The sequence below is a fragment of the Barbus barbus genome (genome assembly GCF_936440315.1).
Source record: "Barbus barbus genome assembly, chromosome: 2".
NCBI classification, from domain to species: domain Eukaryota; kingdom Metazoa; phylum Chordata; class Actinopteri; order Cypriniformes; family Cyprinidae; genus Barbus; species Barbus barbus.
Window position 1 is genome coordinate 19172142 of NC_136730.1, and position 27140 is coordinate 19199281.

The 27140-nt window shown below is 38.2% G+C and overlaps 1 protein-coding gene across 2 annotated transcripts in view; it reads left to right on the forward strand.

Annotated features, from left to right (window-relative positions):
- Nucleotides 1–1684: 1684 nt before the first annotated feature.
- The window catches only part of LOC306887001 (leucine-rich repeat-containing G-protein coupled receptor 4), a 48988-nt gene continuing 23532 nt past the window's right edge, over nt 1685–27140 (forward strand). Inside the window, exons 1-4 of one of the 2 annotated variants that reach the window (XM_079444449.1) lie at nt 1685–2586; nt 2697–2757; nt 2941–3221; nt 22213–22284. In XM_079444449.1, coding sequence (XP_079300575.1) covers nt 3031–3221; nt 22213–22284 — 263 coding nt within the window. In that variant the 5' untranslated portion in view covers nt 1685–2586; nt 2697–2757; nt 2941–3030. Of the gene's footprint in view, nt 2758–2940; nt 3222–22212; nt 22285–27140 lie in introns of both variants that reach the window. The other variant, XM_079444448.1, reaches the window with a different exon arrangement.

A 27140-nucleotide genomic window follows, 5' to 3' on the forward strand; every position in this document is an offset into this window, starting at 1 on the left:
ACTGGTCAGCTGTCACTGTTGCTAATGCAAATTGTATTTGCATGAAAACCCATTGCCTCGTGGGCCCTTCCTGCCCTTGGGAACTGAGATCGCTGCTGCTGCACATATCGACAATCAGATTGAACCCCTGCATCAAAATGACAATATTACTGCCTCTATGAATTGATCTTGTGTAACCGATAGGCGCTCAATTATCCTAGGTATGTCATATTTCCATACTCACACAATCAATTAAATAAAGTGATGACAGGTTTTGACAGGAGCTGGAGGAGCTCCAGTGCTCATCTGTTTCCCAAACATGCAAACTTGATGGTGGCTGCTGACATACAGAGCAAATGAATTCAACACACTTTATAATTATCCACATACCCAAAGCAGACATACCTCTATTAGTGATGAACATCAAAACATATACTACAAACAAAACATTCATTTGCCAGGGTATGTTAGCGGTATGGGAAGATTTAATTTTATTGTGAGAGGAGTGTAAGTTCACTTTAGACCATTTGTAGTTTTTGTGTTTACTTTTGGTCTATGTAAGGTTAAATGCAGCTCCATGGAAAAATCTGACCCTGTAGGCATCTGGGCATAACAGAAATTGTGATAAAACACTGCAAAATAACATAGTCAAATGCAATAGAATGATAATGGTGTGAGGCGTAGCGTTTGGCAGATAAGATAAAGAGCTACAGTCTGGACAAATGTCTGCCTATAAAAGCAAACTTTAGTGATTTCAGATAAACCTGACGTCAGTGGAGTAGAGCTTGTATCGAGGAGGTAACATGGAAGAACTCACAAAGCACACGCACTCTGGTCAAAACATTAAACAATTTTTTTTTTCTCTGTCTCTCTGCTTTTACCCTCTTAGTTTATGAGTCAGTGCCATGCAATCCCATGGGTGGTGCAGCAATGTGTGTAACTGTGCAGACATTTATGAAACCTTTATATGGCTTATAAAGCTGAGAAAAACAGGAGTATTGGCAGACGCAAACAGTCTTTCTCTTCTGTTATCACAGACAGTTTGTGCTAATATGCAGCCAGAATGGGTAGAGTGTATATTGTATTCTCTTGGCCTTTTCAAATAGGACTTAAAAGTTTAAACTTTGGAGAGTCCAAATGGAGAAATATTACTGTAAATATCTGCAAATGATGGTTTTAAATATACAATACCTTGCAAAAGTATTTAGTCATTTCACTGAATTACAGATTCTGCATGTTCCCTCTGATATGTTAAAGCACTTTGAAAGCAACTTGATTTTTAATGTTTATGCTGCACACAAGACTTTGAATTCTTATTAAAATCTCTATTTTTATAAGTATACACATGCTCTAGCTTTTGTAATCTCCTGAAAATTATTATTGTGATACTGCTTTTGGATGTGCTGTGAAGTTATGTGTTTTTTCTCATTTGTAATTAGGTAAAGGTGTCTGCTATAGTTTATGAATACATTTTTGTTTTCAAATTATTGTTGACTTAATCATCTTGATAATTTATGCAATATTCATAAAATCTTTTACAGAATTTAATAATACTTATTAACTGTTATCTGTGTTTACACGTAAGACTTGGCTCTCTATCTATTTTGGTCACACATAACTTTTCCCATATAGCAGCTAGGTCATTTTTATGCTTTTTGAGAGCATTTGAGAAGTGGCTTTTTTGGGAACACACTCTATGCAGGCCAGTGTTATGCAGTATGGTTGACTGGTGCATCTTTTCCTTTCTCTAGCTGAAACAGAAGAGCATGGCGCTACCCAAGTCAAGGTTACTGGTTTGATTCCCATGCATGGAAAGCAAGCACTGATCAAATGTACCTTTAATGTAGCCTACTGTTGGTCCCTTTGACAAAAAAAAAAAAAAAAAAACATGCATAAATCTAAATGCAACTATTCTCTGTTCTTAGCTACTGAACTGTTTAACTGCTTGTTTTTATACAGCCTTTTTCTTTCTTTCAGTTGTGCTTTGTTTAACAACCTTGGGGTGGTTTTCTGAAATGTAACAAATTGGAATTTCAGCTGGAATTGACTGATTTTGTACTCTTTTCCTGATTACTCTTGAATTATCTCAAACCTTTTTTCCCCACAGCTACATTTCTGCAGGTGAATAAAGAGCTTTTAACTGTTGAAGTTTTACCTAGAAATGATAACGTTGTTTTATTGAGTCACAGAGGACAACTACAACGCTATTTATGTCCAATATGACAATATTTTTATTACTCTGCAACAAAGGGTATGAATAGCCTACTAACCTAAACATAGCCTGTAGTTTTACGCCTGTTTGTTTTTTCAGATTTTTCAAATGATTATTAAATCTGTTTCTTGCCACGTGCAAATAGTGAAGTTTTCGGCCTTGAGTTTCATTCTATATAGCTGACCTCGAGAAATCATTAATATGTAGGTATGTATTAACATATTCAGCACCTCACTGGCTGTCCTGCAGGGAAACAGAGAGAGGAGGAGGAGGAAGAAGAAAAAGAAGAAGAAACAACGTGAGGCTCGACTGAGAGCTGACCGTGTTTTCTACAGGAAACAAATCAGAGAGCGAGTGAAAATACTGTTGTAACCGCCGTGGTTCGTCGCGGTTTTGTGAGTGTTTTCCTAGAAGCGGACGCTTAGCGAATCAGGGCAATCTGGAGCCCCGTTTGTTTAGACCCGGGAATCCAAGCTAAAGGTGTTTATTTTGTGTGTTTTTGGAGGTGTGAGGCTCGCAGAATGACCGTAGACTGGCCCGACCTGCCTATCGTTCGCGGGCATTAGGTAAGAGCACTTATTTACACCGAGCATGGCTGAAAGAAAAGCAGGTAGCATAACGTTTCTTTTGGGGCACTCACAACAATAAGACATGTTGTGGCTTAATTTTAGTCCGTTGACTCGCCCACATCATGTCTAAATCTGATCAAGCCCAGCGAATTCAGAGTCTGATATCGTACTTGTTCTTAGGTTCAAGGAGCTATCAACATCTCTGTTTGCTGGCGAAACAAGCACCACGCGTTTCCTTCGAGGGGCTTTTGGGTCGAAAGGAGGAGAATAATGGCATTTCTGGCCACCCGGATGCTCATGCTGGGGTTGTGGGGTTGTGCTGCTGCTGCTGCGGGAGAGGGACAGTCCACTCCGGCCACATGCTCTCCGCTGTGCCGCTGCGATGAAGACGGAGGAGCGGACTGCTCTGGACGAGGACTGACCACCGTCCCCACCGGCCTCAGCGCTTTCACTTATTACCTGTAAGTCACCACAGTAACTGTTAACAATCAAGTGCATGCTGGGAACAAGTGCATAATATATGTTTGACGCTAGAAATGTTTGGTTCTCTTTTCAAAACTGTCCTTGCAATGTCCCTGTTACATTTTACATGTTTCTATAACGAATCCCCTGAAATAATGACACATGTAATTTATGCAGTTAAGTAAACTAACAATAACTTGTCTTAAATTGTTTTCAGACATCAAGTGAGTAAGATCATGTAATATTAAATCATAATAAACTGTAACTGTGACTCAGAAACACATCTGCGTAGGCTACACTCAGTTTTATTCGCAGGATAGCAGTTAGAAAAACTGTAACAAAATATTAAAAATTAGAAGTGAAAATCCATATTGAGAAGTATGATTATTACATTAAGCTAAATGTGTCTTGTGTGAATAAGTCTGGCAGTTGTTTTCAGACTGAGATTCATTGGCGAGGTTTTTTGCGTTGTAGCTCAAAGTCCATCTTGGGCCGCTTTTGGGTACTTTGTGTGAATGTAACAGACTAAATTCTCTATGACCCAAACTGGTAATATAGAGAGGGCTGCTCATCCATTATTAAATATAGTCAGCCTTTAAAACCTCACCGGCCTGCTTTTAAACCCATGCAGCATAAAAGGGTAGATATTGTGCCAGTTATTTATATTTTGAGGTGAGTTGGGGTGCTTTTCTATGAATAGTGCTTTCCATAAATGTATTTCTTTTTCTAAGCAATCTGCTGCTGAATTTTAGAGGGCATAACGGACACTAGTATTATCTCTTTCTGAATTCTTTTTTTACCGTTATATTTTCTTCATTTTTAAATAACTTAATGGATTTGCTGATAATTCTCTTACAGTAATAAAACTTAAAGTGTGTCTAAGTATACTGTCAAGCTGTGACTTTTACCATGAACGATAACTGTAAGTTTAACTATATTAGTGTCCACACGAATGCATTTTTTTTTTTAGTATAAGCATGAGCTGCAGTTATGCCGTCTGCCACATTAAATGCTCTAACCCTTTAAAGTCAGGTGAATTCTGATTGGCCGTCAATGTTTTACTTGTTCATCAGCAGGGAAAATTATTTTAATGCTATCGTTTCTCTGTGTTGTTTTTATTACAGCTGGGGTGTTGACTACTGTATTCTTATAGAATTAGGATGATTATTAAAACTTTATAGTTATCGTTATAGTTGGCATCCTTGGTGTGAATGGGCCTAAATTCTTGAAGCTGACTCCTTTGGTTTGTATCAATGGAGCACTCGCATCAACTGCATAGTTTGATTTCTCCCTGGTTGACTTTGAGAACTTTTTATCCCGCAAGTTTTTCCATCTGTCTTAGTACAGAAAGACTGGTTTATTGCTGGCCTGAGCCAGAGCCCGCTGTCTGTGGCACGCGTGAATCACGTCCCTCACCTCATTACACTTTACCAGCATTTGTTGTGTTTTCACTCTGTTGTGATTAAGTATGGTACTTTTCTGCCAAAGTGTTTAGAAGCGTGTCTGGAGACAAGTGTTTATTCTGCAGCTCTCTCTTGGAGCCCATACATTTAGAAAACAGCTTGACCGGGCTCTCGAAATATCTCTGCCAAGCTGGAGCGTGTAACCCAACGCCAAAGCTAAGTCCAGTCTGGAGAAGCGATAAAGCCAGAAATAAAGCCACAGAGTTAACACTAGTGGTGGCAGTGGCCATCTTGGATATCAGTGAATTATATGCAAATAGGGGGGCTGCATGTATAGGCATCAGCAGGATGCTAACACTCCCGGTTCTTTTATTTTTTTTGTCGTCTTTATTTTTATTTTTTTAAACATTTTGTTAGGCAGCTTTATCATTATAAAAATCACACTGGTGTGCTTATTTGACCAGTATGAAAAAAAATAAATAAATTGCCAGCAGGCCATATTGTATTTGATTTTTTTAGAGGTTGCATGTATTTTTTTATTTTGATAATCCGCTACACTCGGATGTACATCACAATGTGGAAAAAAGATTTGTTGCTACATCTGCTTCAATGCAATTTTAAAGACTATTACAATATTGTATGATAGTAGAGATACTGGTTATTCTGAAAGCTATGTTAGTGATGAAAGTGTCAACAGTTTGTGTTTTAGCACAGCCCCGTTTTGTTTGCTAAAAATGCACGATCAATCCACAAGTGATGCTGAGCAGATGACGGGACATCTGTCAGTCAGTCTGTGCGGTAACAGTCATGAGCTGTGAAATGCGCTGCCACCGTTCCAGCCACATTGCTGCATCCGGCTGCGTTGGCCTGCTGCACGCTTAACTGCATTTCTGGTATTTATTTATGTAATTGATAATAGTAGGGCAGTTCTCTCTGCCTGTCCTCTGGGTTGCCTTCAGCTGTCGCCACACTGTCTCTCCCGCAAAGAAGAACAGCATTGAAGAATTAGCGAGAGAAAGGACAATCGAGGGAGGGAGTTGAAGTTTAAAAACTGGTAAAGTGACAAAGAAAAATATGTTGGAGTATATCAGCATTCGAAAGGTCTGAGAAAAAGAAAGGGAGGTAAAAGTGTGAGAGAAAGAGAGTAGGCACAGTCTGGTTGATCATTATTCTCCCAGTCCAGATAGCAGCTCTCAGTCTTGTGGGGTTAATGTAGTTTGCTCACTTCAACAGGTTGTTGCGCAATGCTTCAGGTTAATCATTCTCTGTTTAGGCGGAGTATCGGAGCAGGGCAAGCGAGAGACTTAGCACCGGCTTAAGAAACAAATATGCACTGTAGTATCGCTCCACACCAGGGAAACTTTGACCTTGACTGTGCTGTATGGGCGGATGTAACTATATACTTAACTCCCACTGCAAGTGGTTCATAGCTTATTACATTCTGCTTTCGATCAGATGGCCTTCATAATGTTTTAACAAGCACCTCATAAACATGTGTCTGTTATGTTGTATAGAGGGAGAGCGAGATGTGTAACTGGTGTTTTTGAAAAAGTATTACCTGCATGTATTTTAGAATTTGTCTTGTATTATTCTTTCATGCTTAAAAATAAAGGTTCTTTATTCTTACATATGGTTCCTTGAGGAACTTTTATCATCCATGGAAACTTTTCATTCCATAAAAGATTTTTAAATAGGGGAAAAGGTTCTGTAGATCAGATCTTCACAAATTAAATTTTTTTAAGGACTGAAAGGTTCAATGGAAAGATTCCACGGACGTTAAAGTTTCTTTATGGAACTATCAATGCCAATCAGGAACCTTTATTTTTAGGAGTGTGTATGGCATCATTGTAAAAACCCCTTATTTTTAAGATTGTAAATGTCTTGTATAGTTTTTGTTTGTTTGTTGTTTGACTTTTGTTATTTACTTTATCGCCATAAAGGTACAGTAGCCGTGTTACTGAAAAAATAAGATAATATTAAAATATTTTTGGAATTTTCCTAGCTATTTCACATTCTTACTTGTTTGTTCTTATCCAGTAAGTTTAAAGAATGTCTTTTTTAATGATTCAATGGCACGTCCTTCATAGTCCGGCGCATGACTCCTTTACTTTTGACCCTTTCTACTTTTCAGTCTACCTTGCCTATTGGTGTCCCCTTGCTGGCTGAATGAACTTCCCTTGTGTATATGTGAGTGTGTGCACTGGCTTAGTGCAGTGGGGATATCCCCCCTTAACCGTCTGTCCACACGCCATTAGCCCACTCTTGTCTCAGCCTCAGTAAAGCCCTTCAGCATTGAGGAGATGGAATGTGCCTTTGTGTCCCATTAACAAAACAGAGACGCCATGTTCTTTTCCTTCTTAAAGGCTGTGGGAAGGGTTGCACGTCTTCAAGCTCAGTCAGATGGAACCGGCTGCACCATTTTTCCACACCTTTCCCTGTCTGAATGTATAGAGCGATTAGTGAACGCTTTTTTTCACATTCACCTCTGAAGACAATAACGTTTCTGTGCAGTCAGTGGGTACGTGACAGAAAGTGACTGGTGAGGTAATGCACTTTTAATGGGAGATTTAATGTGAAGTGGAGGATAAAAGTTTGTCAATGCTCTTTTTTTTAGAATTTTTTTGAGTATGCCACTGGAGAAAGTCACAGTTGCATTGAATCTGTCAGATAAAATTACAGTTGTGAAAATTGCGATGTAGTTGATCCAATACAATGCTTCTCACCTGAAGATGGTTTGTATGCCTCATTGCTGCACAAATGATTTACAGCTCTGATGTTATGAGGTAAATTGGGATAGTTCAGGATAAAGGTTGTTTTTTTGTACATGAACACAGGCAGCCTTCAGTCATACCTGCACGCGCACACAGGTCATGAGAAGAGCTCTGGAGGAGAAGAGGGCCCTCTGTGTTCAGCGTTCTGGCAAAGACTCTCTCAGCCGTTAAAGGTGAAGCCTCATGAATGTCTGTGACCACATTTTTTTTCAAGAACAACATTGTGTATCCAGTTCGAGTCCCAAACGTTGAACTTACTATAGTAAAATCTAGGGTTAGTAACCAGGTTCCAAGTATAAAGAACCATTTACAGTTGTCTAACATACTAAAATACTAGGACCGAGTCCTGCACTACTTTTTCAATCCACTAGTGAATCTACAGCATGAACAGTGTAGTCAGATTATGGAATAAATTACCCTTATCGGCCAGTTCTCTCCAGTGAATCGAAAACATACAGTGCAACTATGTAGTCTGATTCCTGAACAGATTACGTGAAAACTTTTTTTTTTTTTTTTTTGTGTGTGTGAATCTAACGCATTGAAATCAGTGAAACCTAAATCAGTTTAGTTTCTGACTGGTTGTTTATGTGACATTGTGTAGATAAAAATGTCCATTATGCAGTTCGTCAGTAGAATTGTATAAATATTAAAGAATGAAATATTACTGCATTTTTGTTTTGTTTGGTATAGCTGTTTAACAGTTAAGGCCAAATATTGAATTGAATTAATTCTGCCTGTGAAAAAAGTGTTAAACACATCCTTTACAAAAAATGTTTGGTAACACTTTAGATTAGGGAACACATATTCACTATTAACTATTTGCTTAATAGCATGCATATGACTAGCATGTTGTCTGTTTATTTGTAGGGTACAACGGGGTAAAAGGCGCGTTTTATATTATTTTCATCTAAACCACTAGATGGCACAAAAACGTGACGTAGCACTTTCCAAAACATTTGCTTTTCAAGACGCACGTGTATATTTGTCTGATCTTTGACGCGATTGCGCGCAGCAGTGCAAAGTTGATTCTGTGCTACTTGATTTAATATTTCACGAGTTCGCACTAACATATAATATGATTGGGCAATATTTGGCGTGCTGTCCGGAGGGAGGGCTCCGAGCTCGGTATAGAGCCCGAACCCAGAGAACAAACCCCCCCAAGAATGGGATGAATTTAGATTACGAGTGAGGAGTTGGGGTGGAGGTGGGATGCTGGAAAACTGTCATAGAACAGAGGTGAGTTGGCTGTATATATATACCTGGGCTGCGTTCAGCCCCGAAAAAACAGTGCAAAACGTTTTTTAAACGGAAACGGTGATGCGTTGAACACCCTGTTCTGATGACGAAAGTGTTGCAACTATGGCAGCTGAGAAGATCACTCTGTGTGTTCTTTTTGAAGAATTTCCAGAGCCTGATAAAATCGGTATAAATACATTTTTATTTCTGCAAAATACGCTCGATGTTACAGTCATTGCCCTTGCCGTCCAGAATAAAAGAGAACATCCCAATCGAGTGAAGGGATTTGTGGAAACTGTGGTTCCTGATTATTGTGATCCAACATTTGCCTCGCATTTCAGGATGAAAATAAATTTCAGGTGAAGGATAATCCACTTCTTACCTCCGAGACTGTGTTATGATCTATATAACCTTATTATTTTTATTGTGAGTATTAGTCTTATCATTATTGCTGGTCACTGTTGTTGTGCTATGATATTGTAATATTTACCATTATATAATCAGAGGAGCATAGAAAAGTTTATGAAAGTGTCACTCCACAATACAATATAATATATATAAATATGTATAGTATTTTTGTTACATTAATCAGTGTCTAGCACACCTTCCTGAGGAAAGGATATGGACCAGAAGACATTGCAATTACTACATATTTAGACAGACTTAAAGAAGTTCCAGATCTATACTTGTGCTCTTATTATTTCAGTTATTTTGCCTTTAATGTAAATAAACGTGCAAACAATATACTTGCTCTTGAGAATTTATTTAGATGTTAATTACATTTACTTACAAACTCATTATCATCATGTTGATATGCTATGCTACTATAAAACTCTTACGCCAAACATTTGTTGCATATACCGAGCTGCAGCGGACACATATTAAATGACTTCACATTGTGCGTGTTTTTTTTTTTGTTTTTTGTTTTTTCCTCTCTTTAATACCGCGTGGTTTATGTACACATTGCTGCTGATTGGGCTGACTTTTTTGACACACCCACCAAACAAGAGAAAACGTATCTCAAACCCCGTTGCACACCGTTTCCAGGAAACATGTCGTTCAACCCGGAAACCGTAGCAAAGCGTTGGGCATCGGTGTGAACCTGAACGTGCCCCTGATGTGCTTAAGGTGATTAGCTGACGAGCTCCACCTGGGCCAGACTGATTATCTGATCATGCTCCTCCCGAACCTTGTTAATAAAACATAATTTTATGTTTTTTAAAATGTAGATTTAAGTAGCTAATGAGAATCGTTAAAATTAGTGCATATATTTTGAGACAAAGGGTCTTATTTATGATTTTCAGTTTTGTTTAAGGTAATTTAAGCAACAGTTTTTAAATAACAAAAGAATATGTAAAGGTGTGGCATTTGGAGTAAAAAGTGCCCCTGCTGTTGGGGCTAAAGGCGCACAGTAATTAACATGATAATTAATAGATGACTGACTTTTCCATTTGTTGACATGACATGGTTAGATTCAGATGGTAAATATCATATCTGAATATATTATGTTGGGTGTCCGTATTAGAGATAATCACCATGTTTAGAATGAAACCATCATATTTAAAAACATGATATTAATCATATCATATAATAAAATATAATTTGTTGTTACTATTGGATCTCCTTCAATACTTTCAGAATCTGTACTTATTAAAATTTTGTTTCTGTATTTTAAACATTTTTTATGTTAACATTTTAATGACAGTATATTTATTGAACAAAGTAATTACTTTATTTTTCAAAATAAGCAGAAAATAGTACAAACTTTGCTAAAGTGATTGTTTTGAGCAAGTATTAAATTAGACATTATTTACATTATTTTATTTACATTAACATTATTAGCTGAAGTATTTGTATCAATACTGTGTGCCTTTTACCCTGTGTGTGGTGTAAAAGCCCCCCCTTGCCACCTCATACATTTATAAGATTTAAACAAAATAAACAACTTGAATGATTTATTTTCACACAAAATCTGTTGCTCCATTAATGTTCAATACAACGTATATATTTTTTCTGCAATTATACATTTTAGGCACAGTGAAAAGCACGTCTTTTTCTCAGGGTGGGCCTTTAGCCCTGTTGTACCCTACTTGCAAAGCACTTATTAGTGCATAATTCTGCATCGCCATATTCTAGATCCCTTAACCCTATCCCAAACCTGAACATAACTATTACGAACACCTACAGTGGGGTAAAAATTATTTGATCCCCTGCTGATTTTGCCCACTGACAAAGAAATGATCAGTCTATAATTTTAATGGTAGGTTTATTTGAACAGTGAGAGACGGTAAAAAGTTATAAATTGATTTGCATTTTAATGAGTCAAATAAGTATTTGATCCCCTATCAATCAGCAAGATTTCTGGCTTCCAGGTGTCTTTTGGTAAGGAGCTGAGATAAGGAGCACTCTCTTAAAGCGAGTGCTATCTCAGTTTGTTACCTGTATAAAAGACATCGGTCCACAGAAGCAATCAATCAATCAGATTCCAAACTCTCCACCATGGGCAAGACCAAAGAGCTGTCCAAGGATGTCAGGGACAAGATTGTAGGCCTACAAAAGGCTGGAATGGGCTACAAGACCATCGCCAAGCAGCTTGGTGAGAAGGTGACAACAGTTGGTGCGACTACTCACAAATGGAAGAAACACAAAATAACTGTCAATCTCCGTCGGTCTGGGGCTCCACCAAGAAAACAATTGGTAACACACTACGCCGTGAAGGACTGAAATCCTGCAGCACCCGCAAGGTCCCCCTGCTCAAGAAAGCATATGTACAGGCCTGTCTGAAGTTTGCCAATGAACATCTGAATGATTCAGAGGAGAACTGGGTGAAAGTGTTGTGGTCAGATGAGACCAAAATCTAGCTCTTTGGTTCAACTCAAATTGCCGTGTTTGGAGGAGGAGGAATGCTGCCTATGACCCCAAGAACACCATCCCCACTGTCAAACATAGAGGTGGAAACATTATGCTTTGGGGGTGTTTTTCTGCTAAGGGGACAGGACAACTGCACCACATCAAAGGGACGGGCAGGGCATTGAAGCCATCCAGGGCATTGAAAATGGGTCGTGGATGGGTATCCAGCATGACAATGACCCAAAACACACGGCCAAGGTAACAAAGGAGTGGCTGAAGAAGAAGCACATTAAGGTCTTGGAGTGGCCTAGCCAGTCTCCAGACCTTAATCCCATAGAAAATCTGTGGAGGGAGCTGAAGGTTCCAGTTGCCAAACGTCAGCCTCGAAACCTTAATGACTTGGAGAGGATCTGCACAGAGGTGTGGGACAAAATTCCTCCTGAGATGTGTGCAAACCTGGTGGTAAACTACAAGAAACGTCTGACCTCTGTTATTGCCAGCAAGGGTTTTGCCACCAAGTACTAAATCATGCTTTGCGAAGGGGTTGAATACTTATTTGACGCATTATAATGGAAATGAATGTATAACTTTTTTTGAAATTTGTTTTTCTGGATTTTTGTTTTTGTTTTTATTCTGTCTCTCACTGTTAAAATAAACCTACCATTAAAATTATAGACTGATCATTTCTTTGTCAGTGGGCAAACGTACAAAATCAGCAGGGGATCAAATATTTTTTCTCCCCACTGTACCTGACTTATCAATAAGCAGCAAATTAGGGGTTTACTGAGGAAAGAAGTTTATAGTGAATGTGTTTCCTAATCTAAAGTTTTACCTGTTGTTTTAATTTAGTAAAATATTGTTTATTAGCGATTGATTATAGAATAATCTCATCATTAGGCAGTGGAATCACTTTTTTTTTTCCTCTACCAAATATTTATTCTTTACAAAAAGTAAAATAAATCATTTAAAATGTTAAGCGGAAACATTCTTTTTGATTCCCACCAAATAGTATCTGTCTGTCACCATGTATCTTTCCCTTTTTAGTTTTCTTTCTCTTCCCTCTATTTTTGATGAGCATGAACGATGGCTCATGATGATTAGAGAGACACGTAAGAGCTTTTCTCTCACTCAGAAATGGTGGGTGTGGGACAAAGAGAGAGACTGTTAGGCTGCCAGAGTTTCTTAAAGTATTGCGAGTGTTTACACATGCAGCACTCAGACCTCAAATCAAGCCTTATTGGCCATGCCCTTGTTCCGTGGATTTCGTCCCATGTGGAGAAAATATCCACCAAATGTCTGCTCTGCTGTGAGGAACTATGAGGACTGGATTAGCGGACTGACAAGTAGTCCCCAGTAGGAGTCGGACCGGAGATGAGCTCTAATCCAAGGTTTGCGTGTGCTGTGTTCTCCGGTGGTTAGACTCCTTGAGAAGTGTCCAGCAGCTGAAGAAGTGCGGATGTCTTCTCTGTCCAGCTCTTCCACTAGGGAGTGTTTAACATGGCACCTCTCCTCCTCGCCGAAGGTTTGAACGTGTGTGGTCCTGCGTGGTGCCACTTGGCTGGCATTTCCTCTCTGCCCACGTGCGCGACCCCCAGCGACCTCGAGTCGCAGGGTCCATCATCGCTCCACAGCCGCACACTTCCTGACCTGGAGATGACCCCCTTGGGTCCCCTGCATCTGTCCACGCGCTGCCTCCTGCCAACAATTTGTGTGTTTATGAGTGTGAGAGAGACAGAAAAGCAGAATGTGTTTGAATTTATTTAAACTGAGTTGATGATACATTATGTCTAGAGGGCAGTAAAATAAACAGTTATTCCCAGTTCATCATTTTCTTCCTTGTTTCAAAAACCTCTGCTGTCTCCTTGTCTGTGTGGCATGTCATGCTTCATTTTGCGTTGCTATTTTTAAGGGTTTGCAATATTTTGTGTGTGAGTAAATTTTTGCAGCCTTTACTCCGGCCTTCAGTGCCACATGATCCTTCAGCAATCATTCTAATATGCTCCAGTAGCATTTCTAATTATCATTTTGAAAACTGTTGTGCTGCTTAATATTTTTACAGAAACCTTAATACATTTTGAGGATTCTTCTACTTAAAAAAAAAAAAAAAAAACTGTATTTGGAATAAAAATCGGTATGAATAACTTTATACTGTCACTTGTTTAATTTAATTTATCCTTGCTGAATAAAAACAGTCATTCCTTTTTAAAAACATTTTGAAGGGTTGTGTATATTAGTTAGACTTTAAGGAACATTTAGTCATTAACAAACATTTGTACTGTTTAACATCAGCAGTTTATCAACATTCAACTACAATAATCTAATTTTCAAGGCATTCATAATTTGAATGTACTGTAACTAATGACCTGTGGTGAAAGCATGGCTCATTGATATTTATTAAGTTACTTTAATTTTCACTTACAAACCGAGAGAGTATGTGTAGAGAAGGCAGGCCAGATTGTGGAGTTGTAAGGTAGTGAAGAGGCCCCTCTGTAATTTATTGAAATGCTGAATTCTAGTCAAAGCCAGTCTGATTCTCTAAACCAGCCAAGGACAGCCGGACACTCCCTTCGACTCACTCCATTCACACGCTTCAGTTCATCTCCGTCCCCCAGAAATGAAAGCTTGTGGTCGCTCGCAGAGATGGCCATGTGATTATTTAGAGATCGTTCATGGTCAATAGTGTTGTTGGGATGCAGACAGGTTGCCTTGGCAGTTAATGGGTTTGTTTAATGTGAGCTTCCTGATGGAGCCTTGAAGAAGGCCATCTGTTGCGTTAGAAACGCCTGTCTCCCATCACATCTTCTTTTTCTAATGGACACCAGACAAATGACAGGATGAGGATCTGAGATCAGTGGAAAGGAATGAAGGGGAAGGATGGAGAGAGAAACAGAGGGAGAGAGATGGGCCGAACGATAAACAGAGGGTTATACTGAGTGAGATGAGCTGGGAAAGCACTGAGCCACACACACACATTCTGTCTCTTAGTGTCACAACACACACAGACACGCAAATAGGTGCAGCCACAGACAGGTCTGTACACACACTCTTACTGGAAGGTGGGAAGCCTCTCTGGTCTCACTGGAATGTGAAATGGCTTCCCAGAAAACTGGTTTTATTTGGGTTTCATTCCCATCAAGCTTCCGTCCAGCTCAGCTCAGCTCACCTCTCCAAAGAGAAAGAGAGGGAACGCGTGGACCAGTTTGAGTTGGAGTACTGTAGAAAAGAACTTGCTGGCCATGAGACGTGTGTTTTTCTGAATTTTGTCAGTATCAAACCCTTATGGGAGGCAACTTACATTTAGGTGATGCTGTCAAAGACATCTGGACAGCACTCATTGCCAAACATTAGCAAGCACGTGGTATTTTGACCTTGCTGATGTTGTATTAAAACAACTGTTATTTTAAGCTGTTAAGATATCAGCTGATTAATGTCAGATATCGGCTTTAGTGGAAGACCTTCTTTAGTGGATTAATATTTCCTTCTCACCAGAGTTTTAATTGAATGCCGTACAAGTATGTTTTAAACAAATCATTTTTGTAGTAGACTGGCGTAAAAAGATGAGGTGTTTATTGTTAGTGCTGATTTGATGCTCAGGTAACATTTCTACTTATTATCATTGTTGCAAATGTTTTTGCTGATCACTGATTTATTGCTAATTAGCATTAACTGATGAGATTATGACATTTCAGTTCAATAACATTGAGTACATGAAAGCATGATTGAGATTTGAGCGCTATAGAATAATATATTATTTTAGTTAATATACTTAAATGCTGCTTTTATTTTTTTCCATATTTCTTTAATTTTTTATTGTCAGTTTGTTTAATTTTTAATTAAATTTCGTTGTTATTGTCATTTCTATCTTGTTTCTTTTTTCCTCTAGTTTTTTGGCCTTATAACATCTGACAAAGGGACTACCAATGAAAACTAGCCTTTGGGCTAATTTGGGTACATTTACATTCATGAATGTTGATTAATGTACACTGTCCTTTTTTGTGAAATAAATAAATGTATAGCTATATGGAATATCTGCTCTGCTGTATAAATTAAGAGGATCTATGATATTTTTGATGATACTTGAATGGTGTTTTTTGTTATAAGCCATTTCAGTGAATGGAAAAAAAAACAGCCTGAATATTCTACAGTTGTGTTCCTCACAGTAAAGAAAATCAGATGGATTTGGATTTATGTGAGGGCAAGTAATTGTGACAGACTTTGAATTATCCTGTTAAGTCAGTTTTTTTTATTCTGTTTGGAAAATGTTATGTATTTAAGCATATTTTTCATATTAAAGTTTGCATTTAAGTAAATAAAGGGAGATGAAGAGAGAATGGCTTGCTCTTGGCAAACTTTTCGGTCCGACTCCAGTGTATGTTGTTTGTGTAGATCAGTGGTGTGTTCAGCCTTGTCCATATCCCATTACAGATAGGCTATCAGCACAGCCCCAACACACTGTCTGCTTACAGCCATGGTGTTCCTGTGGAATTAGCAGCTTAATATACTTGCTTTCTCGCATTCCTGCTGTTTCTCTCTTTCTGTGAATCCTTTGCTTTCTCTCAGACTCAGAATTTTTTTTTTTTTAGTTGGTTGACATGTTTGCTCTCAAGGCTGAGTGTTTGTGTTAGAGCTCACGTGTGGGAATTGGCTTCTTGCTCCGTGACTCCAGACTGTAGCCTTCCTTTAACTGGGCATAGAGCTCCCTGTGTGTTAGTGTGACTTGATGAATGTATTTTATTTTATGTATATATATATTTTAGAGTATAAGTTATGCGTGCCTGTGTGTGGTCATATTCTCTTCTTTTAGTAAAGGGCAAGTCTGTAGATTTTTTTATTTTAAGGATCTCAGGTAGTTTAGTTTAAAGAGGGTTTAGAATGGAACACATTACTCACAGTTTAAATCCCATGTTCTGCGTCAGACGGTCCTCTTTTCCCAAACATTTAAGTACTGTCTTCACAAACATTTAAAGAGCCGAATATGGTGTTTGAATTCATATACATAGCTTATATCCCATCATTGAGGCCATCAGTCCTGTCTTTCTTAAAGAAAAGGTGCCTTAAACTTTTTTTTTTGATAATTTCATGATTCAAACCATATAATTGTCTTCTTGAATGGCAGACAGTTTGCCGGAGCTCTAATATGACTCAAACTTTTCTCTTGTGTAGTGAAGGAGAGGAATTTGTCAGGCATGACATCATCCAAACCCACTGATAGGCTTCCAGTGTTTAGTGTTCACTCTCTACTGTATGTAATGCTGAAGGAAAAACAAATCATCAGGCTTGTGAGAAGAGACTAATGTGCTTCAAATTCAGGGTGGAGGTCCTGCTTAAAACAACAAACCCTCAGCCCAGCTCAGGCCTTGAAACTCGGTGCGGGATTGTAGGTATTGCACACAATTTTAATCAATCCCAAGCTGTGCATTCAGAATGTGGACACATAGTCACTCAAAATAATCTGTTTTATTTGTATTATATTACATTTCGGTTACATGATATACAAGTGACTGAATAGAAAGCATCCTATGGATTTTTGGAATAAAATTAGATGCAAGTTTCTGTAAGATACACAAACATTTAGATCAAGTAGGACAAAAAGTGTCCTTATTTCAAGTCCATTTTTAAGGTGCACACCCTTTTTAGGCTTGATCCTTAAAAGACATCAGTTGCAGGCCTGTCAATCAAAATGAAGTTGTCACAGAAGTGCCTCACCCTTCTTGGCCTAAAATCCAGCCGGTGAATGAGACCCACCCATGCCCCAACACGCACTCACACGCACACACACCACATCTGCAGGCCTTATCATGGGGCAGGCTGTGGCTGGGCTTCTTCAGGGCTTGGCAGGGCTGTGAGTGGACTGGCCCAGCTGTGATGTGGGGCTCTGTGGGTAGCTGTGGCCACTGAAAGGCCTGCTGCGGTGCTGGTGTGGTTTGCCGACACGCGGATGCTCCCATGTTTCACTGATGCAGTGGAAATGTAAAAGTTAACCCTCAGAATCTTAGCAGAGGAGTTTAGGAGCCCACGGAGAGCAGCTGCTGTTGAGTTAATTCCTGCAAATGCTCCGAACCAGGCTTTCTGCATTGTTTGACCATTTAATTCACTGAAATAATTATACATATCAAGTTACAATGCAAAAGTGCCCACACAATCTGTGCTAAATGCAATTTTCCCAGCATAATTACTGATCTTGTAGGCTGTTTCTAAGTAGTGATTGACCAATAATTCCTCTTTTGTCTGATATTTAAATGTTTTTTTACATAATCACTTGTAATTTTTATATAAATAATATAATAATATAAATTCTCTAAAGAATAAAGCATTGCATTGCATTTTGTAATATTAATTAACTGAGAATAAATATTTATACATCTTTGTGTGTTGATTAATTAATTGTTATATTGATTAACTGAGGAGTATTGGATAAATAATTTATATTTATATTATATGTGTGCGATTTTTAAGATTATTTTAGAAATCTCTTGTTTACCAAGGCTGCATTTATTTGATCAAAAATACAGCAACTGTAATGCTGTGAAATATTATTACAATTCAAAACACTTTTATATTTAAAAAGTTTGTTTAATATATAAATATATAAATTTATTGATGAACAACACTTATTTTACACTTTTTGTAACATATAAATGTCTTGTCACTTAAGCTTAACTTAATGCATCTTTACTGTTTTTTGGTATATTATTAATAAATTGTTATATTCTAATGAATAGTTCTAATCGTGCAAAACAGCATTTTATTAAATAACATTATCCATGTTGGTTATCAGACCCTTAAACATAATCATAGATTGAATTGCATTCCTGTGTTCTAGGTTGCCATAGACACAATGCTGTGTACAGCATCACAAGCAAGCTTGTCTACAGTCTGGATGCGCGTTTGGCTATAACACTGTTCTCCATAATTTTTGAAAACTTGTAAATATGCACAGGTTTCTAAGATATCACATGCAAACCTGTAAAAGTTTATGACTTTGCCTCTGAGTATGTTCAGTCAAAGACAAAAAGGCTTGTTGTGCTTCATTCAGAGTGATTAAGAGAGAGCGTCCTGCGTTAAGCTCTGAAAGAATAAATGTTGTTTTAGAAAAAAGGAATGACTCTATCCTCATAGAAAATAAGGCTGTCATTCATAAATCAATGTTCTCTGTCCTATAGCATGAGTTTAACTAGGCTTCTGTCTCTTTCCTGCTCTATTTTTGTTACTCTTACTGACAGGCAGAAAATCTACAGTGCTCTGTTGAGACTTGACATGTTCCTGAGCTCTCCTAAAACAAGGCTTTTCTTCTTCCTTCCATGTTTGCAGTATGCATTTTCCATTGTCACGCTCCATCTGTAGCGCTTAGGGTGGTCCTTATTTGTAGTCGTCGAGTTAGTATTTTAATGACAATGCCAAATTGTATCTGCCTTTGCAAGCTGAAATCGTCAACTGTTTGAGCATGTTGCAGAATTTCACCTTTTACAATACCCAACAGGCATTGCATTGTATGTCTGTCATTTGTGTTAAAATAAGATTTTTTTTACATTTTCAACCAGCTAAAATAAGTTTTGTCTGTCATTTGTCATGCTCATTAATATGAATTAATCTGACTACATTACACTGATAACAATATTATTTAGAAATAGTTCCTTAAAGGAAAAGTTAACCTAAAAAAGAAAATTCTGTCATGTCGGTCCAACCTTGTTTGACTTTCTTTCTTTTGTACAACACAAAGTAGACAATGCTGGGGTCCAAACAATATTAAACTCCACCACATTTTCAGAACGTCTTATTTTGTGCTCCACAGAGTTGTAAAGTAAATAAAGACAGAATTGTCATTTTTTGGGGGTAAACTAACCTTTTAAGGTAAGAACTGGACATTTTAACCATATACGTTTTAATTGTAAGGTTGTGATTTGTATAAGAAAATAGAAGTTTGAGACTTTTTGTGATTCGGTTTGGTACCATGTAAATGAGAAGCAAAACTTTTTAGATTCTTTTTAGATTAACAATTATACTTTATTTAAACATAACATAAATGCAGTAGAACTGGTCTCACACAGTCACAAACGCACACACTCTTTAAGAGCACATGTTATCAGTCTCATAGGATAGAGCAGGCATCTCCTGCAGAGTTTAGCTCTAACCCTAATCAAACACACCGGAGCATGCTAATCAGTCTTCAAAATCATTAGAAAATCAAAGTTTGATCAGGGTTGGAGCTAAACTCTGCAGCAGATTGGACCTCCAGGGAAAGATTTGAGGAACCCTGGGATAGAGTTTCCTCTGGCAAGGGCTTCAGTAGGCCTCTGTCTCCGTCCCTGTCTTTGTCACTGCAGTGCGGCCCCTGGCCCCTAATGAGGAAACCTGCTACTCGAGGATAGAGATCACATTCACAGACCCAAACACACATACACATAGTCTTCTTTCTCTCTCTCTCATCCAGCTCCCAAGCACCTCAGCCAAAAGACTGAGAGAGTTTGCAGCAGGGCTGCAGGCATAGAGGAGTGTGTGTGTGTGTGTGTGTGTGTGTGTGAGTACAGGAGGAACAGGACTGTCAGTAATACATAATGTGTCCAGAGGACCACCGGGACCGCTGCACAAATAGGGGCCCAGGGACCACCACCAAGGAGGAAAAGAGAGAGAGGGGGAAAGAGCGAGTGATAAGGAATGAGAGGAAAAAGGGGAGTGTTCTGGTGGTACATGGTCCATTGAAAGCAGCCTGAAGGGTAATTGGATAGGGCAGGTAACCTGCGGATCCAAAAAAAAAAGATAGTGGAGTGATGGAAGGTCATAGCTGCAGGGGGGATAAGGAGGCCCCTTTCGGTGTGTGTGATTAGGGGTAATCTGATGCACAGTGTGGCCAGGGGCCCTCGTGCTCACATATACACTTTCAAGACTCAAGACAGCCCTTGCATTGAAATCCAAGATGGCGGACGATATCATCCTCTTGTTTTTCTCTCCCTTCAGGGTCGGGGATGTGCCTCATTAGCTATTAGCATGTTTGTTGGGCTCCATCAGACACAGTCTCCATGTCTACTGTTTGCAGCCTGGCTTTTGAAGCCACATATAATGGATTCCTAATCAAGATCTCAGCCTGAGCTGAAAAACTTGCCCGGGCTTCAGTGCATCTCCTGCAGAACAAAGACTGAATCATGCACACACAATTCTGGCTGCAATACGGTAGAATAAATAAACAAAAGGACTGAGATGTATAACAAGTAGAATGCCACATAAAAACACACTTATTATGATTTACATGCACTGGTTCTCATTTCCTCTCTGCAAGTTTGTGTTGTGGCGTCTCTAACGGCGGGTGTTTTAAGGTCAGTGTTCTGACCTCTCTCGCTGTGGATCTACCATTTGCTTTTCGTGCTGCCCACACACTTCACCTTTCAGCCCAAATGTAAAAGAGAAAGAGAGAGAGGAAAACACTTTGTGTGCTGCCTGCATTTTTGTCATGCTGCTACATGCTATCTCTCGGTCTCCTTGACAGCCTCAGCTCACTCTCTCTCGATCTCTCTCTATGCTCAGAGCTATGGAGCCGTAGGGAGAAAAGGAGGGACATAGATGGTTTTATAGAAATAAGAGAAGAAAAAAAGAGACTGAGGGGAAAACCTACAGAATTCTTTACTCATTCCAAACTCACTCACTGAATTATTTTTTTGAATTTTCTGTAGCAGTTTGATGTTACCCTATCCATTCAGTCTAAAGGTATGATGATTAGAAGCTGTTAAATTAAAGATGACAAAAAGCACAAAAGAGTAGGCCCTGCTCCTCTTTAACAGTTTGCCTAACAAAAAAAGCTCTATGAACCTATTTGTCAATGCTTTGAGATTTGTGCCAGTAATGTGGATCTGAGGTAAAGAGTCAGAGAGGGAGAGATTACGGGGCTGATGGGAAATAAGGATTTTTAGGTGGAAATTCATACATTTACTCCCAGCCAAACACCTGTAAGCCTCTGATGTCATGCTTGCACGATGAGAGTTAAATCACCACAGTGCAGTGCTGATGACATCAGATACACTCTGCTTTCTTCTATTACTGTTGCGTGATGCTTGATCTCGCTGTCTGATCTGGATTCAGGTCTTATCAGTCGTCACAGACATACAGATCTCTGTTTGAACTTGTAAAGCATGAACATCAGCTGTGGGGAGGGACCGCTCAAAGAAATTTGTCAAATTGAAATACTGTATGTTGCCTCATGACAGGATTTTGAGTTGTGTTATAGGGGTCATTTTACGCTTTCTTTTCATTTGCTTCCTACTAGATTTTATATTTAAAATGAATTCACATGACTATAATTATATACTTTAAAAAAGTTTTTAAATTTTCTCGAGGTTTCAGTCTGGTTTCTGTAGTTTCACATGCCTATTTTTACAGTTTATTTTTAATAAATGGTCTTTTTGTATTGGGGAGGGAGCACCTTTGAATAAAACATGATATGAGCATGAAATCTAGAAAATAGAAAGCTCTGTTTAAAATGAGAGTCTGCACATGGCCAGTTTTAGTTATGTTGGTAAGTCAGCTCAAACCCAAAGCAAGCTAAATTACAGTATGAAATCATCCATAATTCTCTTCCATGCAAAATGGTGAAGCAGTCAATGTAAACAACATGAACCAGAAAATGAAAATCCAAACAAATGCATCCAAACAGCAAATGTAAATTGTTTATGTTGTGTTAACCTATAGAAATGGTACCGCTCAACCGCTGACTACGAGCATTTGTTCTTCTGTTTCCATAGGGACATCAGCATGAACAACATCACTGAGCTGCCTGCTAATGTCTTCAGAAACCTGCCCTATCTGGAAGAACTGTGAGGATGAGTTCTGTTTTCTCTCTTTCACTATTTCCCCTCATGCTCTGTTTTCTTTTTCTTATATATGCTTGACACCTTTTTCAAACAACGTCATTAAAAGATTATGTATGGAACATCTCCACGATGATTTGAGATTATCTTCTGGTCATTATACTTGAATATTCTTGTCTATTTTGAGATTCAGAAATGTTTATAGAACTGCTGAAACAACTTTAAAGCTAAATCCACGTGGCATCCATTAAATCGCTGTTGGTCTCAGTGTCAGCTTGTTGGATTACGTGAGCTCCATTGTCTTCATTTCTTTTGATAGCCGCCACATTGTGTCACTCTCCATTTTCATGAATTAAATTATGCTAAACAGTGTTGCTCATGTCGCCTCAGATCATAGACTATCATAGAAAATGAACAACTTCCAGGCACTTTGACTCTGCAATCACTGTTAATGGTTTAGTGCTGTTATATGAGGCTTCACTGCCACAGAAGATCCACTCAGGTGAATATTCAGTATAACAGCACTAATTCAAGTATAACATGAATTGACCCTTCGCAAAGACCTGCCCCATTTAGTTGCGTCACGGAGCAAAGAGGAAACTGACAACGTGCCAACAGACAAGACAGAGCAGGTTACCTTTGGTATGAAACAAAGTCTCATTTTTGACATTCAAACAATAAATACCATTTTTTGTGGCTCTTTAATGTGTTGTGGTAGATCTCTAGCGCCTCAGTTCAAGCGGCACTTGAACGGATAATCTCTTCCTCTTTACTAGTTATAGCACAAAATAAACATTTCACAACCGTGGAAAGCTGTGTTAATTTCGTTGACAAATTATTTTTGTCATAATTCTCATCAACGACATTTTCTCACTGACGAAAACTAAATAAAAACCAGATTTTAATGACAAAAAGTAAAACGAAAATATATTCTCATTTTTGTCATTGAATAAAAACGAGACGAAAATAGGATGATTTGGGAAGATATCCAATCAGACTCAGTCAGGACTGATGTCTTCTTAATTTAATTTCCATTTAATTAACAACTATTGTAGCTTCTGTCTGGGATTTCCCATCACAGGATGGACAGACTAAGAATATTATTCAAAATATTATTTAATAAATAGTATCAGGTTTTATAGTTAAAACTAAAACCATAAAAAATATTCTTCATTAATTGAAATGTTAACTGAAATTAAAAACAAATCTGTAAAAAAGGAAATAAATATATAAAAGACATATTACAAAAACTTATTTATTTCTTATAAACTTATAAATCTTATAAAACTAAACTTTAGCTTAACCTGATGTACTAAAATAACCAAAACAGAAAAAAATAAATAATAATAATAATAATGCATTACAATTTAACGAAACCCTATAGATTTTAGTCAACTAAATCGATTCAGTCGACTAAAATTATATTTATTCGACTAAAACAATTCAGATGACCAAAATATGACTAAAACTAAATTGCATTTTCGTCAAAAGATTATGACTAAAACTAAATCAAAATTTGCTGTCAAAATTAACACTGGTGGAAAGATGTCAGTACACGCCATTTTTCAAGTTAATCCACTCTCCTGTCTGGTTTGTTTGTCAGACAAAAGTTACGACTTCGATTGGTTTCAACTTCGATTATGATTGGTCAGATTGTCAGTCAAACTCCCTACGAATTGTCAATTAAGCCGTATACAATACTGGCACAAACTAATGTTTATTATTTATAATAAATTAACATTAAAATAAAAAATTAAGATAACATAATTTACAGACCAACAAGCTATACACTGCCTATTAGACCTTGAGATTTCCCTTCAAAAAAGGACCTACAGAGAATAAGCGGGGAACAGATTTGGCCACCCACAGCACCATCAGTGTGGTGCTGCACATCTGGAACAGTCTTATAGCTTACAAAGTACTGTTAGTCATAGCTTCAAAAGCCATCCTGAGATGCTCTGTCTAACTTGTTCATAGCGTGTTAATTATATTAAAGGAACAGACACGTGCTGTTTTAGACAGTTTTGGAGTGGCTGTATCCGTACGTCTGAAGTAAGTTCTGAACTCTCATTGGGTGTGACTGATCTTTTTCTTTGTGTCTGTCTTTTCTTTACTCCTTCACTCATCCCACGTCTGCCCATCTATGGGAAGGGCAGATAACATCTGAGTGATATCAGGTACCTGCGCTTCCAGACTGCTGAAATGACCAGCTCCACCTTGCTGTTCGCTCTTTTCCTCTTTTTCTTTTTTTATTCGTTTGATTGGAGTGTTTTCTTACCCTCGTGTGTCTTTCATCCACTCCAATCTCCTCAGCTCTCGTTCCCAAACAGTCCTCCAGCGCTTTGTCAAAGGCCAATTTGCTTTTCAACGCATTGTGAGAAGGAATGCATGGCAGGAAGGAGGGCAAAACAATGGTTTCCATGACAACTGGAGTTTTCAGAAGCGTGTGCTATCTGGGAATGGGGTGGGGGGTGCGCGAGGTCTCCGGGACCTGTACGGCACTGTATTGTGCCAGATGCTCTTTGTCAGGTTGCACATGGTTCAGTGGTCACAATGGGTGTGGTTAATCACGAGGGTCAGGAGTTCACTTTCTGGGCTTAAATTGATTTTTAAACACACCCTGGACTGTTGTAACCACTCAGCAGCTACATTTACATTGCAAGATCTTCAACTAGCCTATATCCATACATAAAAGAGGAAAGAATACGGAGTAAAATAATTATAATCCTTCAAAGGAAAAATTATTGTTTAAATGAATAATAATGTCATAAAAATACCTTGCAAAATCAAATACCTAATATTTTTTGTAAAGAAAATGACATTTAAAAAATGTGTGTGCATAATTTGGAGGAAAAAAAATATATGTTAAATTTATCTGATAAATGTGATTTTAAAAAAACATCAATATATAGTAGTAATAATAACAACAACAATGGTTCTAATTCTAATTATTATTACTACTAAAAATTTTAAATATCTAAATATTACTATTGTAACTTTTTACTGTACAATGTTCAAAACAGAGTATTTAAGAAAAATATTATTATTATTTTAAATAAAGTATACCATTTTTATTTTATTTAATTTTTCAAATGTTAATCCATCAGACTTTTATTTTGATGGAAAACCACGGGGAGCCCTTTCAGCTTCTCTTTTGTAATAAGTTCTTTCATTACAAGTAAATGAGTTGGCTGATGTTACATTTCCAAATGCATGTTGAAGCGACACAAACTCAGAGATGAAGAGACGGACTGCAGAGATGGAGTTCATGTGGAGCATGTAAAGTGCTATGTATAAAAGTGTGGGTGTCCAGAAATAAGTTGGCAGATATTGCCTTTCAAAAGTAGTTCTCATGCAGCGGTAGGCATAGAAGATCACCGTAAGCAGAACACCTATTTACAGTATGCATTTAGCCTGACAGTGCAGCAGCAGTGATGTGCTTGTGTGTGGAGAGCCAAGAGGAACATTCTCTGCCTCAGAGTCATGCAGTCTTCTATCATAACCACACACACACCCTCACCTCACTATTGTATGTTCTAGTATGCCAGAGATTGTGTCTGATTGATTTTCTTGTATTTAAAGGAATAGTTCACCCAAAAATGAACATTCTGTCCTCATTTACTCACCCTTCACCTGTTCCAAACCTGTATGAGTTTCTTTCTTCTGTTGAACACACAAGATATTTTGAAGAATGTCAGTAACTACAGTTCACTGTAGCCATTGACTTCCACTGTAAACATTCTTCAAAATATATTTTGTGTTCAACAGCAGAAAGAAAAAAATATAGGTTTGGAATAACCATTTCTTTAAAGGTCCACTTGTGTTTTTCTCATTTAATTTATGTGAAACATTTTTGTAGTCTATTTAAAAATATCATAATTTTGTATTATGTATGCCAGTGGCCTAAAGTTGCTTTATGATGAGATATAACGCCATTTCTACAGTGACCTACAGCAGTTGCAAAGACTGCAATTATTTTTAATTAATGTAGGTCTGAAGTGAAAATACATGTTTTAAACTTATATGAAAGTGCACCATTAAACCTCTTGACCTGGGGAAAAAATTTCACCATTTAGAGTCTGTGGTTTCCAAATGATGTCACTTGGACCAATCTGAATCCAGCCTGGCTGGAAGTGTCCTAAACAATACAGTAGGAAGATTTGACAATACTATATTGGATGTATTGCATTGCATTGCCTTATTAGTTCATTTGTAATTTGTTGTAGGTAATCTGTCTTGGCTGAACCCTTCAGAAGGTCACGATACAGTTGCCTTGCTCACTGAAGTGGTTACTAAAGCAACACGCCGGAGTATCGCTACACAGCTTTGCCAACACACTGACCACAGAATGAGACTTAGATTAGTTCCAGATAAATAAAGATCAGGGGTGACAGCGCCCCTCTCAATGCATCAGACTGCTGAGTAGTGACAATGAGTGTGTGCTTAAGAATCCACCCATGGAAGCCTGGCCAAATCTGGTGGCTTTGAGACACAGCCAAACCCGAACGATGTAGAGAGAGAGAGACGTGGATCGAGAAAACGTCTCTGTTTCCCGCAGGCTAACTCAACCGCATTGGTGTGCCACAACAAATGTGTTGATGTAAACAAGAACACAGTTGGACAGCAGTTGATTGTGTAATTTGTGGTTTGTGTCGTGGTTGTAGAGAGACAGATATTTTGTCATAATTTTAACTTTTTAGTGTCCCAGCAGTCTTTTCTATCTCTCCCTGTGTTTACTCCCTCCATCCATCTCCTTGTGTGTGGCAATATTTCAACACTTAGAAGCTGAACCCCTATGATTCTGCAGACTGATAAGCCGCCCCTGTCATGTCCTCACCATCATAATTCCAGCTGTATTATCC